This window comes from Chelonoidis abingdonii, chromosome 2, assembly GCF_003597395.2.
Source record: "Chelonoidis abingdonii isolate Lonesome George chromosome 2, CheloAbing_2.0, whole genome shotgun sequence".
NCBI lineage: Eukaryota > Metazoa > Chordata > Testudines > Testudinidae > Chelonoidis > Chelonoidis abingdonii.
The window spans coordinates 41,543,936-41,565,818 of record NC_133770.1 but is presented as its reverse complement, the minus strand read 5'-3'; the positions used below and the strand labels follow the sequence as shown (position 1 = coordinate 41,565,818).

Genomic DNA, 21,883 nt, shown 5'->3' with positions numbered 1-21,883 from the left:
AACGCTCACACCATATACAGAGAAATTATTCATCTTTTTGCTTCCCTGCCTACCTTTACTTTTGCCTCCATACCTTTTAGATTTTGCTTGTTTACAAACTGTTTGCTGTGATTCTTCATTATTGATCATATTCGACTGATGACCTACATCACATGATGTTTGTTTAGCTTGATTAGGTGACCAATTTTTTTTTTTTAAATAGGAGAATAACAAATAGCTTTAAGGTGGATAGACATTAAAATATGGCTTGAACATATGCTGCTGACAACTCAAGTTCTCTGTCTCTCTGCCCTTTTAACTACCTGGTGGTAATCATTGATATGCATAATCCAATCCTTAGCTAAAGACAATGAGACTCAATAGGCTCATATCAAGAGGTGGAACATATTGTCTGTGTAGCATTAATCAAGCTAAAACTATAATATAAAATTCCTAGGAAAGGAAAACTCTGATGTTTATAAGAAATTTTCCAGCTACTGTTAGTTTTACAAGCTAAGGACTTCCATAATTTACTTATGGATGAGACTTCCATCTCTCTTGGTTTAGAAAAGAAGAATCCCTATGAGGCAACAGACAAGTGTAAATGCCCCCTTCCAATGCAGAGTACCCCATTGTCTCATATTTGTTAATTAAGAACTAAAGAAGTGGAGAAAAATATGTAGGTTTAAATTATTTAGGGTTAGCCTGACTGAAGATCCAAAAACCTGAAAGCGCCAAAGATCAAACCTCCTGGTACCTCAGGAACTTTCTCTCTCTCTCTCTCTGTACATATATATATATAATTTCACACCAACTTGGAAAGAATATATTTGTTTGCTTTCTGAATCAGATAGATTATTCACATATAGAGATTTCTATCTTGTTCTTCTAATATAATGTCTCACATCCTATGATAAGCCTTGAAAGATGTGAAGAATGTCAGATATAATCAAAGATTTATCAAATCAATCAAATCAAAGTACTGCGTGTCTACAAGATTTAGAAGATCATAAGGAATTTTGTTTGTTTTCTTTGATTAATGATTGTTGCACTCCAGAAGCAATAGGAATTGTATGGCACTAGAATGAAAAAAGGAATGTTAAAAGATAAAAGACTCTAGCAAGGGTATAACTTTAGAATGTAAGAGATATTGCTTTAAAGCAGTAGTTTTTAACCTTTACTGCAGCCTGCACCCCTTTGGTTATCAAAAATATGTTCTCGTACCCCTTCTCAAAAATCATTGAAGTAGGTCAGTTCTTTAAACCTAGATATATCATAATTATAGAATGAAAGAAATATAATTATATATTTATTTTAATTTTGCAGGTAAATTTAATGCAGTTATCATTAAAAACATATAGTGTTAATAAATACATTGGTTTGATGAAACAAAGTAGTTGTACTTACGTGCTTAATTTGTGTTTTTGATGATTTACCTTCTAAAAAATTCTGGCATGTCTTGCACTCCCAGAAAGGGCATCTCGCACTCCCAGGGGATGCATGCACCCCAGGTTAAGAACCACTGCTTTAAAGGGAGGATTTATATTAATAGTTGGTGCAAATAACAAAATTCAATCTATGAAATGAATTAAACCCTCCGACTAAAGGAAGCATTGAATAAATTTGTTACACACTGGTACCATCTACTGGATATCAACAAAACAGCAGAGAAACCGAGAGCTGAAATTGGAGCACTCAGTTGGCACAAATCTAATAGAAATCGGAGCGTAGCCTCCTTCAAGGAGCTTGAAATCAGGGTATAAATCTGAGGGCTCCACATGGGACCCCAGAGGTTTTTTTTCTAGCCACAGAATCCCCAATGCGACCAAAATCTGCACCAGCTGGATGGAAAGGACTCTTCCTTATTCCAGGGGTAACAGGATAAGAAGTGGTGAGATTTCATTTCAAAGATTGTATTTTCCCTTTTTTCTTCAACATACAATATTGCTGAGCCTACATTCTTTAATGAAACCTCAAGTAACCATATTTTAGGTTTGAACTAATGATATATCTGTGCCCTCTTTTGTAAGTCCAAGCAAATTGGCTTAAGAGAGATTGAACCATAAATTTAAGCAATTGCTTTTGATATTCTAAGCTTGTCCCTTTGGACCAATCCATTCATATAGCAGGAACCACTCTCTTACACTTGTCTTGAAGGTACTTTTTTCTTTGGAGAAATACTGGAATGTGTTTCCAGTACTAAGGAACTGATTATCGATAAATCATAAGTAAATGTTATACGAAATCATGGTTATTTGCTCTGCTCCTTGGTATAACCGCTGAGCCTCAACCCTAGTCTTTGACAGTTGCTTGCAGGACTGTATTGGTTTGTTCAGTACATGCCAAGAACTTGGTTGCATTTTATTGATAAAACTATTGATTGTATACTAAAGTGGTTCTGGGTGAGTTAATAAATTGTTGATTAGTTAAGAATAAATAAATGCACCTATATAAGAAATATAATTTGAATTAAAAGGTGACCTGAAAAGAATTTAGCATTAAATAGTAAGCTAACACTTCTTGAACTCAGTTAAAAAAAGATTATCCTAGTAGATTCCATTCTAATATTAGCTATAACATTATCTAATTGGGAAATGTAGTTTGTTAGATTTTAGCTTTAAAATCTAATTGATATTAGATATTTTGCCAGGTAAGAATGAAATGGGATCTATTTTATGAATATGTTACTGATTTAGTTATGTTGGCAAAAAAACCTAGTGTGGCAAAGTAATATACTTTGGAGGTTTTTCGCCTTCCCCTGCGGCTTGGGGCATGGGTCACTTGCTGGTGGATTCTCTGCTTGAGGTCTTCAAACCACAATTTGAAGACTTCAATAACTTGGACATAGGTTAGGGGTTTTTATAGAAGTGGATGGGTAGGGTTCTGTGGCCTGCTTTGTGCAGGAGGTCAGACTAGATGATCATATTGGTCCCTTCTGACCTATGAGTCTATTGAGTCTATATCTCCAAGAGATAGAGATTCCACAACCTCCCTAGGCAATTATTCCATGTTTCACTACCCTGGACAGTTAGGAACTTTTTCCTGATGTCCAACCTAAATCTCCTTGCTGCACTTTTAAGCCATTGCTTCTTGTTCTATCATTAGAGGCTAGGTGAACAAGTTTTCTCCCTCCTCCTGTAGACACCCCTTTTAGATACCTGAAAACTGCTTCATGTCCCTCTCAGTCTTCCTCTTTTCCAAACTAAATAAACCAATTCTTTCAGCCTTCCTTCGTTGGTCATGTTCTCAAGACTTGAATCATTCTTGTTGCTCTTCTCTGGACCTCTCCATTCTCCACATCTTTCTTGAAATGCGGTGCCCAGAACTGGACACAATACTCAGTTGAGGCCTAACCAGCACAGAGTAGAGCGGAAGAATGACATCTCGTGTCTTGCTCACAACACACCTGTTAATGCATCCCAGAATCACGTTTGCCTTTTTTTTGCGCAGCTGTCACACTGTTGGACTCATATTTAGCTTGGTGGTCCACTATGACCCCTAGATCTCTTCTGCCAGACTCCTTCCTGACAGTATCTTCCCATTCTGTATGTGTGAAACTGGATTGTCTTCTAGTGCACTTTGCATTTGTCTTTCTGAACTTCATCTGGTTTACCTCAAACCATTTCTCCAATTTGTCCGAATCATTTGATTTTGACCCTGTCCTTCTAAAGCAGTTGCATCCCTCCCAGTTTGGTATCATCCGCAAACTTAATAGCGTACTTTCTATGCCAACATCTGAGTCGTTGATGAAGATATTGAACAGAGCTGGTCCCAAACAGACTCCTGCAGAACCCACTTGTTATACCTTTCCAGCTGGGTTTGGGAGCCATTAATAACTACTCTTGAGTATTGGTTATCCAGCAGTTATGCACCCACCTTATAGTAGCCCCATCTAAATTGTATTTGCCTAGTTTATCAATTAGGTATCATGCGAGACCGTATCCAATGCCTTACTAAAGTCTAGGTTATACCACATCCACCGCTTCTCCCTTATCCACAAGACTCGTTATCCATCAAAGAAGCTATCGATTGGTTTGACACGATTTGTTCTTTACAAATCCATGCTGGCTATTCCTATCACGGTACCACCTTCCAAGTGTTTGCAGATGATTTCTTTAATTACTTGCTCCATTATCTTCCCTGGCACAGAAGTTAAACTAATGGTCTGTAGTTTCTGGGTTGTTTTTATTTCCCTTTTTATAGATGGGCACTATATTTGCCTTTTTCCAGTCTTCTGTAATCTCTGCGTCTCCCATTGACTTTCAAGATATGCTAGAGCTCAGATACCTCCTCTATTAACTCCTTGAGTATTCAGGATGCATTTCATCAGGCCCTGGTGACTTGCAGGCATCTAACTTTTGTAAGTGATTTTACTTGCTCTTTTCTTATTTGATCTTCTAAACCTACCCCTTCCATAAGCATTCACTGTTGTTAGACATTCCTTCAGACTCTCAGTGAAGACGAAACGAGAAGAAATCATTAGCATCTCTGCCATTTCAAATTTCCTGTACTGTTTCTCCCTCCTCAACTGAGCAGTGGGCCTAACCTGTCCTTGGTCTTCCTCTTGTTTCTAATGTATTGATAAAAAGTCTTCTTGTTCCCTTTATTTCCATAGCTAGTTTGAGCTCATTTTGTGCCTTTACTTTCTAATCTTGCGCCCGGCATTCCTGTGTTATTGTCTATATTCATCCTTTGTAATCTGACCTAGTTTTCCATTTTTTATATGACTCCTTTTTATTTTGTAGGTCATGCAAGATCTCGTGGTTAAGCCAAGGTCATCTTTGCCTATATTTCTATCTTTCCTCCCATTGATAGCTTGCTTTGGGCCCTTAATAGTGTCCCTTTTGAAAAACTTCCAAACTCTCCTCCATTGTTTTTCCTCAGTCTTGATTCTCATGGGACTTACCTATCAGCTCTCTGAGCTTACCAAAATCCGCCTTCCTGAAATCCACGGTCTCTATTTTGCTGTACTCCCTTCTACCCTTCCTTAGAATTGCAAACTCTATGATTTCATAATCACTTTCACCAACTTCCTTCTACTTCTAAATTCTCAATGAGTTCCTCCCTATTTGTTAAAATCAAGTCTAGAACGCTTCCCCCATTTAGTAGCTTTTTCAGTCTTCTGAAATAAAAAGTTGTCTGCAATGCAGTCCAGGAACTTATTGGATAGTCTGTGCCCTGTGGTGTTATTTTCCCAACATATAATCTGGAAGTTGAAGTCCCCCCATCACACCAAATCTTGGGCTTTGGATGATTTTTGTGTAGGTTTAAAAAAGCCTCATCCACCTCTTCCATCTGGTTATGTGGCCTGATAGTATGATCGTCCTATCATGACAATCAACCCGTTTTTTTACCCTTTTAGCCTAATCCCAGAGACTCTCATCACTTCTGGTTCTCTCATATGTCCATCTCCACCTCAAGTCCAATGTGTGTACATTTTATATTTAAGGCAACACCTCTCCCTTTTCCCCCTGTCTATCCTTCCTGAGCAAACTATACCCATCCACACCAACATTCCATCACGTTGTTTATTCCACCAAGTTTCAGTGATGCCAACAATTTCAGTAGTTGTATTTATTATGAGCCACTTCCAGTTCTTCCTGCTTTTACTCATACTTCTCCATTTGTATATAGGCATCTAAGATACTGGTTTGATCTTGCCTCCAGTTTGCCCTGATCTCCTTTCTTTCTCTGCATTAGCCCATGCTCCTCTTGTTTTCTGACCCATCTCCCAGGTCTTCAGTTCCCCACTTACCTGTGAGCTTTGCTCACCTGTCCCGTTCAAACTAGTTTAAAGCCCTCCTCACTAGGTTAGCCAGTCTGTGTGCAGATAGGGTCTTTCCCCTCCTCAAAAGGTGAACACCATCTCTGCCTACCAGTCCTTCCTCAAATAGCATCCCGTGGTCGAGGAAGCCAAAGCCCTCCTGGCGACACCATCTTTGCAGCCAGGCATTCACCTCCATGATGCATCTGTCTCTGCCCGGGCCCCTACCTTTGACAGGAAGAATCGAAAAGAATACCACCTGTGCTCCAAACTCCTTCACCCATACTCCCAGAGCCCTGTAGTCACTCTTGATCCATTCAGTGTCACACCTCGCAGTATCATTTGTGCCCACATGGATGAGTAGCATGAGGTAGTAGTCAGAAGGCTGGATAATCCTCAACAATGCCTCTTGTAACATTTAGGATACGGGCCCCCGGCAGGCAGCATACCTCCCAAGATGAAATGTCAGGGCAACAGATGGGCGCCTCCGTCCCCTCAGCAGAGAATCTCTGACCACCACTACCCTACGTTTCCTATTTTCAGTGGTGGCAGCAGACCTCCCAGCCTTAGGGGTACAAGGTGTCTCTTCCTTTACTGTAGGGGGTGATTCCTTCTCTCCTGTATCAAGAAGAGCATAACGGTTACCTATTACCACGGTGGGAGGGTTCGCAGCAGGGATGGAGCACTGCCCGCTGCCAGAAGTAACCAGCTGCCAGTGTCCACCCTGAGCCATCTCCTCCTCCACCAGTGGTGTGTCAGCAGTCCTGTGAACTGGGACAGCTACCTCAGCTGTCTCCACATGGACATTGTCCAGGAATTGCTCGTGGATACGGATGCTCTTCAACCTAGCCACCTCCTCCTGTAGCTCTCCCACCTGCTGCCTGAGAGATTCCACCAGCAGGCATCTTTCACATTGGATACCCCTGCAGCCTGGATATCAGTAAGTGGAAATTGCAAGTTACAGTCTTTGCAAAACCACACCAGAATCTGGGTAGAAGCATCCATGCTCTGGTGCTCAGTCTGGCTACAGGCGCAGGTGGAGGAGACAGAAGCAGTGCTGGCACATGTGTTGCGGGTCTTCCTAACCATCATACGCCTCCCTCTGTCGAACTCCCTCTCAAACTCCCCTGTCTGCAGCTCCCTGTCTGCTCTGCTTTAAAGAGAAAGGTTTTGGATGTAGTTTGGTTTATAGGTTTTCAAGGGACTAACGGTCATGGATAGGACCGACAAGGGACCCCCGCTCCCTTCCTGCTCCCTTCCCAAACTCCCTTGCGAAACTCCCTGTTAGCAGCCCCTGGTCGCTTGTGCGCTGCTTTATAAAGCCTTGGCCTGAGTGAATGTCCCACCCACTGGTTAAGGCTCAGCCAATTACCAGAGGCTTCTAGCTTTCAAACCTTCCTTTGTAGCTCAGCCTCCAACTGCCAGCTACAGCACACGGTCCTTCAAACAACCAAAACAAACAAACAGACTGACAAACACAAGTTCAGCACACAGCAAGTAACCCCCAAACACAAACACACACTGCAGACAGTCACTTACCCCACAGATGCTGTATTTGCTCCTACTTCACCTGGAGAACTCCCTTGTGAAACTCCCTGTTAGCAGCCCCTGTTCACAAAGGAGGAGGGCTTATGATCCAGTTCACCTAACTGGGTTCCTTTCTATGCCTGGGAACAAAAGCTTCCCTTCTCTCCCCCCCTTGGGATCAGAGTAGTGCTGTGTCCATGAACTTCGCTGTGGGCATCATTCTAGTAATTTTTTGGGGGATGGAAAGGAATTTTCCCCTCACTGCTAGGCAGGGTGGCTCCCTCTGAGCAGTGTGGCATCCAGTGGATAGGTCATATTGTATTCCTGCTGTTCTGACTTGACAGGTACCAATGCAGGTAACTGTTTAATATGGGGTCCAGTTCCCTGATAAACTGAAATTGAAATTTGTTTTCTTGAAGAAGGTGTGGAATGGGGTTACAGCTCCTAATGTCTGGTACAGTGAGGACACCACCCCTTTTGCCCTTTCCCTCAACCTTTCTATGAGAGGAGTGCAGTGAGGTCCCAGCAATGGTTCTGGGAACAGGTTAAAGATGGGGAGAGGCTGAATGCAGCCCTCCCCTAGGTTGAACAAATAACCAAAGGAAGGTTGACCTTCACCAGAGAAGTTATTGCTGGATTGTGCCCAGATGTATTATATTAATAAAGCTGTGGACTAGTAAAACCAAAGTCCTGGTGTCTTGTCAGTCTTCCTACAGTGTCCAGGATAATTTACAAATTTGAGTTCACTGCAAAATTTAAGAGGGATTCAGCTAACAAAAATGACAAGGAAATTACAAAAAAAAATGTAAATTCATGTCATACATCTGGGACAGGTATATTTTCATGTGAATATACTGTTTTAAAATAATAGTGCACATTTGCTAGTGAAATTAGTAGATGCAAAATGTATTAGGACTTACAATTACCTTGCATTATATGAAGTTAAAGATAAACAATATATGTATTGAGGTTATGCTGTAAAATTTGCTTCTACTAACTTTATGAGCTAATGAGCGCTGCATTTTGAGAGTGCTGTAATATATATATGTATTAGTATTGGTATTATATAAAAATATTCATGGTTCTCTTTAATTCCATATATTGTAAGATATTTTGAAAATAACACTGTATTTATTATTGAAAATATTCTATATAGAACTGTCTTTATAAGGAAGAAAATGTTTGCCTCAGTAGGGTGCTCTTAATTGGATTTTAAAATTCCAAAGTATTTAAATGTTCAAGGTTTACTTTAGGTTTAGTCTCTCTGACTTATTGTCTGAATCTGAATGTTAATATTGTTTTATAACCACCCTTGCATTAAAAGACAATTGCAGTGAGGCAATTCAGAAAGTAACTTTGGTTTATTATGATGTTATACCAAATATTTCTTTTAAGAGCACTACTTCAACAATGGGCTCTGCTGAGAAAGCAATTACATATGAGTTAGGATTATTTTCACATGCATTACGACTTCTGCAACACCATAATCCTGTGTAATTTTCAGAATGTTAGTGTTTATGAGCATGGATGACTCATGGGATGCTTTTCTTGTAATTGTCTGGGCTATGCTGTTGAACTCCAAAGGAGGCCAAGTGATTATGAGAGAGGCGCAAAGTTGCTTTATAAACAAAACTGAAACAAAAAAAGATCTGGTCAGGAAAATTAGAAGCACAAGATAATCTTCCTTTACAGAGCTATCACTTGCATGGCAGATGTCTTCGGGAACATTGTGGGGAAATCTTTACAAAATGATGAATTACTCATTTATCTGTTGGGCACAATGGGGTTTTCATTAAACTTCAGGTGTACACGTCCAATTTCTTTAATAGTCTCTTTTTCTTTTAGCTTTACAAACACCATATATTTAAGCCAATTGAAGGAAAACCTCATTCCCCAGTGATTTTTTTGAATTTCTTTGTATTTACTTTCTGGATAGCCTAGAGTTCCATAGGTTACACTCTCAGATTCTACACTTTGGTCTTTGTGTTCCTCTTATAGGGAGAAAAAAATAATCCAAAACCCTAGGGGCTATGAAAGTTTTGCTTTTGGTCTTCCTTCTGCTCAGTCCTGCATTGCGGTAACAGAGGCAGCATAGTATGAACTGGGAATTCTCCTGGGTGGGGGGGAGGGAGATTAAGATTTACAAGAAACTCTGGCTACAGTCCTGTGACTCCTCACCTAGTTATGTGATCTCTCTATGATCCACTCAGCTAACCCATAATGGAAGTCTGTTGATCTTGGTTCCAATAGTGCTCTAACTCCTTCATTGGAAGTGAAAGTGTACAGAAGAGGAGATAAGACTACTCTGAATTAACTACTCTGTTTTTTATGCAGATGTTAGGAATGCATAAAGATTGGGAAAATGCTGTTAAGAGCAGCTGTTCCCTGATTCCTCCCTCTACTCCAGGGCCCATTCCCCTTTTCCACATGTGACCCTTCAGCTACAAAGGAAACAACATCTTCTCAGGAAGGGTATGTCTACACTACAGGATTATTCCGATTTTACATAAACTGGTTTTGTAAAACAGATTGTATAAAGTCGAGTGCACGCGGCCACACTAAGCACATTAATTCGGTGGTGTACCAAGGCTAGCGTCGATTTCCGGAGCGTTGTACTGTGGGTAGCTATCGTGTAGCTATCCCATAGTTCCCACAATCTCCCCCACCCATTGGAATTCTGCATGATGGTGCAAAAACAGGTAGATAGATGCATTTTCTGCTCCATGTCACTTCTCCCTTCCTATCTCCTGCCACCTATGTTTTCACAGTATCAAAGCAGTTTTAGGCCCCAAATGTTATAAATGAGATTTGCAGCATTATCTTGGTAGATTTCCAATTCTTTAGGAGTTCCCTCCATGCTAAAATATGATTAAACACAAATTCAGTAATTTTTAGAAAGATGCATTTCTTTGCCAAATGGATTAAACCCTGGTTGCCTAGCTGACTAGAAGAGCTGCAATTACCAGGGAGGTGTCTCTGGTTGAAATCATGAATGTCTTGGCTTACCTATATTGTCATAATAATTATTACAAGCAATTGTCTGGTGCTTAAGAAACCATAGTTTTTTTAGAGGGATACAGCCTTATTGATTGCTGTAAGATGATTCCTGTAGTTGCCGTATTATGATGGCCCTGTGCCACCACAGCACAGGTGTGTAGAGAGGTGTTTGTCTTTTGTGAGGAACTCCATACTCCAGGGCCACATAACAAATATTCAATCTTATTGGTGCCTGGATGGCAAGAATGTGCTGAATAAATAATGGAGCCCAGGCTGTTTCCCACTATGGGACTTTCCTCTTCACAGGGGTTTTAGAGAGAGGCACAGGTTAGGAAATTAAGAGAGGCACTGCCTGGGGCTGTGTGAATTTTATGCCGTTTCCATGTACCTTTTAGGAGACAGGATATGGGATTGGTTGGCTTCCCCAGCCACACTTCCTGTTCGGTGATTATTTCTCCTTCTTGACAGATATGCATGTGCTGCACTGAATGGAGCTGCTTGGGTTGTTGCATTCTGCACGGGTGCCTTCCTGGGGGATATTTCTATATAATTTGGCACCATTTTCGTGACTGGTCTGTGCAATTAGGGCCTGAACTAACACTCATCAAAATCAAAGGGATTCTTTCCATTGGCTTTCATGTCCTTTGGATCAGGCTCTTTGGAGCAGGCCATTAATATGATTTTGTTCACTTCTATGCTACAGTTTGGGCCAAGCTTTTTAATTTTCCTAGCACATCTGGAGTGCTGGCATTTGTCTCAGTATGTTGTCATGAAGGAGCCTGCCCTTCCCTTACTTGTTCTTGTTTGTTATTGGCTCCTTTACCTTTGTAGAACAGGCAAATAAATTGCATTTTGCTGTATTCACCAAAACAACATTTCCCATCTGTTCCTAGCCTGGGGCGCTCAGGACTACAGAAAGCATGTTGTGTCTAAGCTGTTTTTGTAGCACAAAGCATGTGGTTTTATTATTTGATGTGTATGACTGAGGAGGATGGCTGTTAAAAGAAACCCATGAGCACAAAGTATCGTGCAAACAGGCCAGATTTTTCTCCTTCTGACACTGCTCTTGGCACTGTGGATGCAGTTGTGGCATCTATAGCCTAGCTAGAATTGCTAAGGTGAGAGCAGTGGTGGTCACATTTGTATTCTCCAGTAAACAATGAGATCTGCAGGATTGCAGTGTAATATAAAAGATATTCAAGCTGCTGTAACTAACATAGAGGAATAAATCACTAAAACAGCTCACAAGAGCCTTAAATAAAATAAAGAATAATTAACTATCAAGCTGGCAGCTCCCTCTGTACAGCTTGCTGATGCATTGTAAGACTGAGATAATCAGAGTGTTTTGAAGTGGTTAGGACATTTTTTTGGCAATGTCCTGTGCATCAGAAAACTCACCCAGAGCACAGGCTGCATGGGGTAGAAAGTTTTTAGCATGGATCTGGTCATCCCAAATGCCCAGGAGAGGCTCAGCCACATGTTCTCGGTTTACAGGAGCTGCTGAGGGCTATTCCAGGTGACTTGCTCATTTCTCTTTCTAACAGGAATAATTTACCACTGGGGGGGCGTGTCTCAGTTAAGGCTGTTGCTGTCCAGAGTATGAACACATTAACATTGCTTTTGTAGGGAGGAAATGTTGAGTGTAGTGGCTATAGCAGAAGTTAATAGCCAGGGCTCACAAGTTCTGTTTCCAGATCTGGAAAAGACTTACTGTTCATGAGCACCCTTTCATTTGTTTCCTGCAACAACTCTCAGCTAAAGGGTGCAATGCATATTATACGTGTCATAGTGTACTTTGCCTGGTGATAGATGAGCATTGCTTGTTCCTTGAATTCAGAACCTTTATGAAAACCATAACCTAACAAAGCACAAACTTTTCACTCGATTTCCTTTGTTTTTTAACTTGAGTATTGTTAACTAAAAACACTTATCTGAGCAGAGCATACAAATAGCTTTATTTCTTAAATGCTGATTAGCTGGAGTCCAATCCTGAAAGGACTGAGTGCCCAAGTACCACTGACATCCATGGAAGTTGAGGGCAAGCAGCACCTTGATGGACTTGCACCCCTAATGTATATCAGGACTCGGGGAACTGTGAGAAATGGTACTGGACTCTTTTGTCAGAGCCAAAAACAGTTGTTCTTTTTAAAGAGGAAAAGTTTGATAGAAAAAGATCAAGTCTGGAACCTAATTTGCAGATTTATGTATTATAATTCTTGCTGAAAAACCCCCAATTGTCCTAAATGAGCCAGAGTGAATTTACAATGGTTGATACCTATTTTTTAAAATGTTCGCTTTTATTATTGTACATATATTGTGTTTGTTATTTGCAGGCCTATAATAATGGAAAATGGAGGTTATTTATGGTACAAAATAATGTCCATGGATGGTTGGGTTTTTTTCTAACTTTTGCTCTCTTCATTATGGCCATCTTGCAACTTCGCCTAAAAATAGCTGGAAAGAAGTTGCAGTCCTGGACCACTTCCAGTCTCCCTAAAGAGCGTATTGTGCATTGTTGATCTGAAATGAAAGAGACAGGCTCAGTGCTGATAGTTTTCCATCACAGAATAGTGGGCTAAAATCAAACATGCAAGATCTCAGAAGTGCCATAAGTCTTGATTTTATACATAAGGTAGTGGAAGAATCACTGACTGTGATAATTTGTTAAAAAATATCAAGTTCTACTCCAACAGGATGGAAGAGCTGAGAATATCAGCCTGGAAAAATGCCTCACTAAACCAGATGATTTGATTTTGGCACTAATTATTTATCACGTCACCATTAAAGAACACAAATAATAACAATAATTCTAAATTCAAATGTAATGGAAATTTCCAGGAAAGTGAGAGGAATGATCCATGTTATTCATCAGCTGAATGATTAGCTGATTCATTTGGACTTTCATGATCTGTTAAATGAGTCTTGTGAAAATGCAGGAAGAAGAAATGATCTGTACAGTTCCAGTGACTTTTATGAGCTGCCTCTTTGGAACCATATTTCACAAGGTTTTTTCTTTAAGGAGATTAGGACTGGCATTCTCAGCTCCCTCATGTAGAGGTGCTATAAGCATACCCAATTAAAAAAACAAAACAAAACAAACATGGGAACTGCGACCTAACAGAGAAGGGAAACTAGTTTAATTTATAGTTAGTGCTGACCAGACCACTTGCCCAAAGCTCTAACCAGATTTGATCTAAAATGCACAGGTGGTTTAGAAAACTTTGGTTCACTTTTTAATATTTTTTATCGTTTTTGTTCCTCCTCACTTCCACCTTGTGGCATAGATGAGAGGTGAAAGTATTGAAGTAACCTCAGAAGAGCTTTGCTTTCACCCCTTCAGAAGAAGGAAGCTCTGAAAGTGTTGGGAGGAAAATCTGTTCTTGTGAGAATTCCAGACCAGATTTACAGATCCAAGAGATTGTGGCTAATCCAGTGTTTGGCTGCTTAGCCCAACTTTGGATTTTTTTTAAAATAGGCCATCGCTTTACGTATGCAGGATTAGTAAGGAATTTCCTCCCAAGTCAGACTGGCAGGGTCCTTGGGAGCTTTGCAGCTTCCTTTGCATCATGTGGGGCAGGTCACTTGCTAGGTTCATCTGGGTATATGTCACTTAATTCCAGAGGTGAGACTAAGTTAGGGTTACCATATTTGAACATTCAAAAAAGAGGACACTCCATGGGGGGTGTCAGCCTCGTCCACAGTCCACCTACGCTCCTCCCACAGTCTGCCCCCACTCTGCCCCAGGTCCCACCCCCTCCCCGCTGCACCCTGCCACCACACCCCTCCTCATCCCCTGGCCTGCTGCTGGCTTGCTGCATCCCTCCTCAGTCCCTCATCCACCGCTCACCTCCTCCCACCTGCCACTCACCTCCTCACTCACCTGCCAGAAACCCCCATGCCCACCTCGAGAACCTCCGCCTGCTGCTGGCTCGCCACTTCTTCCCTCCTCACTCCCACCTGCCCACTCGCCAGTGGCTCCCTCAGCACTCGCATCTTCAGCCCCCGCTGCCTGCCTCTGGCCTTCCCCACCCCCTGGCTCGGCACTTGAACAAAGGACAGTTTATTTAAGAATGAGGATTTAACTAGAAACAAGAGTGATGGAAACAAATGATTACAATATAAAACAAAATAATAAAATGTGAACCTGGACCTACACTTATCAAGAGTTACCTTTCTTATCTCAAAGTAGGTTCCTCCTCTACCCACAAAGTTCAGTCTTTGCAGAGTTGGCTGGTTTCCCAAACACCAGGATCCAAGCATTCATGAAAGCAGTCCTGTTTCACAAGGGTTTCCTCAGTGAAAGGATACAGAATGCTACTCCCTCCTCTGTATTATACTGAAAACAGACTTGTTTCTATTTGCACGCAGGGCGAAACCCAGTCCTATTGTAATGTTTCTTTTTTACCTTTAAGATGTTTCAGTTGTTTGCCATTGCCTCTGATGGTGTCCCATTCAGAGTCTTACTATTGTGCAAAGCTAAACAACTGAGCCTCGCACTGTATCACCAGCCAGGTTAGGCAAGGTGACAAATCCCTCTTGCCCCAAGAGGCCATTATACCCTGGTGACTAATTTCTACTCCAAGTCTATAAAGCAGACTTTTAAGGTAAATACATTATTCCTTCAATATTACCCATGCACACATCTCACAAAGATTCTCACTCTTGAAAAGTTACCAGCCTTGTGTAGATCCCTTCCACGTTACTCTTTGTTGGTAAGTGCCCTGAAGACACATGTGGGGGTACAGTGATTTTGTCAGGCCTGTGGTGACAGCTGTTTGTGAAGATCAGGGAACCCTTTACCAAGGGTTGCTGGTGTCACAGTTAGATTGGGGTGGCTGACAGTATGGGGCAGGGCGCTGAGGCTGGTGGGACAGGTAACACTCACTGGGCTGGGGAGCAGGTGGTGCTGGGATGGGGCAGGGGCAGGCATCTGTCAGTCTCCAGTGCTCGAGCCGTGCCAGGGCCAGCAGCCTCTTCACCTCGGAGTCTTCTCCACTTGCCTGGGGGCTGCTCCTCCTCTTGGGCTCCCCAGCCGCTGCCAGTACAGCTGCCTGGGAGGACGCGGAGCAGGGGGCACCGCCGCGGAGGAGACGCAAGGGGATGGGCCCAGCTGGAGCCCCACACCTGCCTGCCGAGAGCAGCAGGGGGAGCCGGGTGGCCCGAGTCCAGGGCGGTGGCAGCCTCCGCAGCAGCAGGGGCAGGTGAAGAGTGTAGCTCACCATAGGGCAGGAGAGGCCACACTGCTGCTGCTGCTTTTTCCCAGCCCTACCATGCGGCGCAGGAGAAGGAGGTGCCTACAGCCACTGCCCCCTGCTGCCCATGGACTGGAGTGCAGGGCCCGGAGCCCAACCCCGCCTGACACCTGCTGATAAGGGTCAGGCTGCGACTTCTTGCTCATCACTGCAACTCCAGGCCAGGAGCGAACCCAGCCCCCACCGGCACCCCCTGTTGCCCCTGCCCAACTCACCCCGGTGACCTCCACTCCCCCCACTCAGTCCCGCATCACTTTCACGGTAGGGTTACTATATATTGATATTTTCCCAGACATTTTTAGATATTTAAAAATTCCTCCCAGGTGGCGATTTAACAACTAAAATTCCGGATCTGTCCGGGGAAGTATGGACATAGTGTAACCCTAAAGTGATCCAGTAGTCCATTCTGTCCTTAAACTTTATCACTTGAATTTTCAATTCTGCACCATGCAACACTTTATAGTTAGTTCAGAAGCTAGTTCGCCCTGTTCAGGAACTCAAAAAGAGAGCAAAAGTTTATAACAAATAATATGAACAACCACCGCAGAAACTGGTACTGAAATGGTACTCTTCTGTGGACTTGAGAGAGAAATAAAAGCTGGAGTTCGTTTGGCTTCTCCAGATACATATTAGTATTAGTATTTCATAATGCAAAGCAAGTTACTTTTTTATGGTTTTTGATCAATTATTCCCTTTCTTTTTTTTTCTTTTCTTCACCCTTTGGTATTGCTTTGCTTTGTATTTTTATGATGCTTTGCTCTTTTTCTATCATTTCTCCTGTATTAGGCTATTCTGAAACATGAGATTCAAATGAATAAGATCATGTTGTCAGCCCATCCAAAGCCCCACAAAGTTAATGGAAAGATTCCTTTTGGTTGCATCCGACGAAGTGGGTATTCACCCACAAAAGCTCATGCTCCAATACATCTGTTAGTCTATAACGTGTCACAGGACTCTTTGCTCCTTTGATATCAGTAGGCTTTCGATTAGGCCTTTGGAGAGAAATAATTTTATCAGCCCCTATACAGTTCTCAGACACAAAATGATGGGTGAATTTAGAAAACACTAGAATGCAATCACTGGGAATCTTTAAATTTTGATCATTACAGGAGAAAAAAGTTAATTTTAACAAATCTAGAAACATTTTAGTATCATTGACTTAATATCAGTCACTGAATGATGATAAATTTATTCTCCCCGCTGTTCTAGTGTGCCAGCCTTGGACCAGAGTTGCATAAAGGGTGGCAGGGCCAGGCCATGGGTGGCTTGTGTGTATCAGTCAGCTGCTAAATTGTGTTCAGGAGATGAGTAGCGGGGTTAGGAGTGAGCTGGGTTAGGATGCCAGGAAGTCAGGCTCAGGCACCAGGGGACAGGCAGATAGCACAGTTAGGATCAAGCTGGGTCAGGATATCAGGGTCAGGCACCAGGTTATAGACAATGAGAAAATAACAAAGTTAAAGACGGACTAGGGTCAGAAGCCAGAGTCCAGGGTCTATAGCAAGCAAGGTCTGGAGTGGAAGCAGTGATGGCTTCCTGGTTTAAATGCTAGCATCAGCCAATCCATGGCATGTGAGGTCCACCACTCATACCCTGCTGGCTGGTACTTTCTGCAGAGCCTAGCTCCACAGAGTCCTCCCGCAGAAACCTAGACTAAGGATCAGCAGCCTAGAACCCCTATGGCCACAGGTCTAGTCCTTCATGTTTTTACAAAGCGACTCTAGAAGCTTTGGATCCAGTCAGGGAAAAATTTCCCCAGTGCAGAAACTGAGGAAAATGTCTTCTAAGGACCCCTGAAATGCCCTTTCACAGAAGATGTGCAAAGTGCTGGGTGAGACAAGAGTGTTGGTGCAAGGCTGCAATACATAGCGCTGCAGAGATTCTGTATAGCAATGATGCACACAGGCAGCTGGGAACAGGTTGTCTTAACTTTGTTGTCCAAGTTATACTAGGGGATGCTTGGGCCCCTGGAGCAGCTCAGAATATTGAAGGTAAATAAAGTGACTTAAATCCTTAGCTGCAGTTTCACTGCTGCATCTCTTAGCATCTTGCCCTTAGTGTATTTCAATAATCAGGCCCATAGGAACAAGGGAACATGAGAGACAGTGTATAAGAGCAGCCTGATAAAGCCAAGAAATAAAGTAGCTGAAGGAGAACTCTTCTTGGGAGACTCAAGTTTGCTTTACCCCACTTTGTTCCTGTCAGGGAAAGATTACAACTACTTATACAGGAATGCCACAGTCAGGTACGATAGAAGGCATCTATATACTCTGCAGGACAGAAAGAATTATTGTACAATTCATATTATACAAACACCATAGCTGCCCAAGTCTCATTATGTAAGAAGAATCTAAAAGGCATATTTTAAAACATAAATTCATTTTTACTGAAAGCTTTAAAGAATTGCATTACTTGGCTTTTTGTCATTAGGTTAGCAATAAAACTGCATTTGACAACCAATCCTTAAGAAAGAAAGAATGAAAGAAAGAAAGACACCAGCTTTAGGTGAAGCAGGGATTAAGAGAGTACAATAGGGTTCCTTTTGCACTAGGCAGGAATCTTTCATATCTCTGAAATACTTCAGAGCTCTGTCATTTTTTTAAGAGCACACACAAAATGCACTGGAGCAGCCCATATCACTTTGGGGCCATTTTTCCTTCATTTTGTGAATCCTATGTCCCCATGAGGAAAATAGTTGAGCTTATTTATCATGGGTTTTGACTTTGAGAAATGTGTTTTTGGTACTTAACTCACTTTGACCACAGATAGAACTTAATTTTGTTTTCAGTTTCTCTGTTTGTTTATATGAATCTTGTAGAATTCTGTTGGCATGAGGGATGATTTGCTTGGTGTGCAGCGTCAAAAGAAACTCTGTATTCAAAGATAAAAAATCCATAGTTTTGAACTTCAATCCATTTATTCTCATAGAGTGGGTAGCTAGCTGCTGCTAATAGGCCCTGCACTTTCCTCGTTAATTACATTTATCTCACCAATGACTTTAGTTCTCTTATTGAGCATCTTTGCCAGGCTATATATTTCTTTCTTTCCCTTCTTCATTTCAAGATGGGCATATAAGCCTTCCATGGTTTTGGATTTAGTGCTTCTTTCTTCACTAGGTTTTTGTCTTTTTACTCCTGAAAATCCTGATGTTAAAGCATCACCTGCCAAAGTTAAAAATATTTTTTTCGTTTTTTTCACAGCTGTCGAACTTTCTCATTCTGCCACAAAATCTCATTGGGGAAAAAGACTCTTGCTTTTACTTCACCAAGCAGGCTTTTTGCACATTCTTGAATTTTGCTTTCAATATGATTTCACCCTTGATTCATATTTTCTTTTAACCCTTCTAAAATGATTGTCTCCAACAGTTTCAGTTTAACTACTTGTTAACTTAGTTAAGCTTCCACCACTTGGTTTTCTGAACTGCTGTGGACTCTTTTGTTCTTGTGGATGATATGTATCCACAGTCAAGAACCAGCATTCTGTGTTGAGTTGCAATGCTTTCTGTTGGGCTATCCTTACAATTTTTGATGTTCTTCAGCTCAGCTTGATTTATTAGGAAGTAATCTATCTGCACCCTCATGTTACCACTTTTATAGGGAATCAGATGTTCTTCCTTCTTAGTGAAAAATGTATTATTGACTATCAAATCGTATGTTTGGCCATACTGTAAGATAGTTTCCCCTTCTGTGTTCCCAAGTCCATATCTCCATGGTACCATTTGAAGCATTTACTATCTCTCTCCCTGACTGCACTTCATCACTTTCTATACAACAGTGTGCATTTCCCCCTGAAGATCCCCTGTTTCTTGTTTGTCACATCCCACTTGTGGTGCATATGTTAAATTATAACATTTAGAGGGCCATTTTTCAAGAGTAAATTGAGTGGAATGTAGGCATCCTTTCCAAAGACACATGCAACATAAAGCAGCTGATCTCTTGTTACCCAAAATGGGAATCCCCAGCATGAGCTTTTTGTGTAGAGGGGATTTCATAGAGACAGGGGGAACATGCAACTGAGTCATTGCCAGCCCTCTGTGTACACCCTGACTCATATCATTCTGCATGCTGCTGGTGATGCCACACTCATTCTGAACAGCACTGGCACATGACTGTATATCTACAGAAAGAAAAATTTTCAGATGAGATGCTTCTCAGAAAAATCCTGTGGCTGAAGGATATGGCACTGGTGATTCAGTGGCTGATGTGCTTCATTTTTATTGGTACTGAAAAATGGCCTGACCTACAGGACAAATGTTAGTGCAATAGGCTCAGTCCCAAAAGTGCCCATCCACCTACCCTCTCTGAGGCTTAGAGTGCTGCAGCTATCCCTCGCTGCCTCATCCTCCTAGGTGCTCCAGTAGAGTTCCCACCCAAATTATGGCAGCCACTACTGATGGTGTATTGCAGGGATCAGGAAACTACAACGTATCTCCCACCACGCATGGTGTGGCCCAAACTTATACCTCTTTATCTGATTTAACAAGTCCCTATTGAGCATGTGTGAACACACAGCTGTCTGTGACTGATTTATTGTTTTCAAAAGAGAAAAAAGAGGAGTGTTACAAAAGGAGCGCTTAAAGACTATAAAGTCATTGCAGAGAAACTAAATGGATTCTTTGCTTCACTCTTCACAGCTGAGGATGTTAGGGAGATTTCCAAACCTGAGCCATCCTTTGTAGGTGACAAATCTGAGGCATTGTTACAGATTGAAGTGTCACAGAGATGGTTTTGGAATTAATTGATAAACTTAACAGTAACAAGTCACCAGGACCAGATGGCATTCACCCAAGAGTTCTGAAAGAACTCAAATGTGAAATTGCGGAACTATTAACTATGGTTTGCAACCTGTCCTTTAAATCAACTTCTGTACTCAATGACTGGAAGATAGCTAATGTAACGACAATATTTAAAAAGGGTTCTAGAGGTGATCCTGGCAATTACAGACCGGTAAGTTTTGTCTGTTACAGCTGTCCCCCTGCTAGCATTCCTCTTTCCCTTCTCCTTTCTGTTTGTCCTGGGTGGCCGCCCCTCCCGGCCATTGTCAGTGGCTAACGTGAAAGTTCAACAGCCTATCATGAGGGATGGCTTCCAGACGACTGGAGCCATTGCCCTGCCAGGAGGCGGGCTTCTGCTTTCTTGTTACTCCTTTGTCAACCGGCTCGGGGGGCCTGCCCGACAATCAAGCCTGAAGTGGCCAACTAAGTAAGCATGAAGTCATACCTGTGCTCAGAACAATAGCCCAGGCAGCTAGGCTCACCTCAGGTTCCCTGCCTCCTTTCCTCCCCTGTATCAAGAAGACAATCCAAAAGTATGGTGGAAACTGCCTAAGTTTGCCTTTAAAACCAAACATTTTCTGCTCAGAAACTTGGAGAGAAGTGCCTTGCTTTGCCACCTGGTCTGATCAGCTAGGTTTGGGGCCTCTCTCTGCTCCTCATTTTTGAGCATACCCCTTTAAACTCCTTCCCATGAACAATGAATGTGTGCCTGAGATCTCCTGATACGAAAACGAAAAGTCCTCTCCCATCCTCAATGTTATGCTGTTCCTCTCTCTATGTTTGCTGCTTCCTGGGATGGTAGAGCTCTCCTCTGCTGGCTCCCCTGTCCTAGCGCTGGCTTATTCCACAGACAGACCCAAGCTAATTTGGTCGTATCTAATCGTTCTTGCTCCGCAGCCTCTCTTTGTGCTAAAAAATATAGCCTGTGCGCTGGGCTGTGCCTTCCGGACCTATCCTGGCTGCCAGCTGCCCGCCCCCCACCCCTCTGCTGCTAAGGTCCACCTATTAGAATCAGTCTTGGTCTAGATAAGTTAATTCATTGCATAGCTGTTTAATAGTTTAGAAAGTGTTTATTGTGCTCTGTAAGTTAGGTTAAAACAATTGTTGCATTGTTTCTGTTACTTCTAATGTAGTCTTGTAAGTTAGATCATGATAAGATTTGCTAGTTGTCTGTAAATGGTTAAGTCTGTCTCCCGCTGCCCCAAAAACCAATTGTATACTGAAGTCTAGCATAAAACCCATTGTATCCTTTTTCTCTAAACAACCTCTATTTACATTACACTACTGTGACACATTTTACCCATAACTGTTAGTTGGCATATGCCGCTGTCACATCCTTTCACATGAAATTTAGCTACTGTTACATTTAATTCAATGTTAATTGGTTACCACTGTATTGTCCCCCCACTGTATTGTACCCACTATAAACCCCCATACATATTACTAAAAACAACCCTTCCCAATTGTCTACCGTAACAAACCCATACCCCACTATGAATTTTCCCTGTTTTGCTTCTTAATAAAGTTATTTACACCCACTAGTGCAGTAGTTCCCCTACAATCCCCTACCGGCAGTGTCAATTTAAATCATAC

General features: G+C 42.0%; 1 protein-coding gene across 1 annotated transcript in view; it reads left to right on the top strand.

Annotated features, from left to right (window-relative positions):
* The window catches only part of MALRD1 (MAM and LDL receptor class A domain containing 1), a 435,870-nt gene that overhangs the window by 286,494 nt on the left and 127,493 nt on the right, over nt 1-21,883 (top strand). Inside the window, 1 exon segment of the mRNA XM_075061940.1 lies at nt 14,680-14,779. Coding sequence (XP_074918041.1) covers nt 14,680-14,779 — 100 coding nt within the window.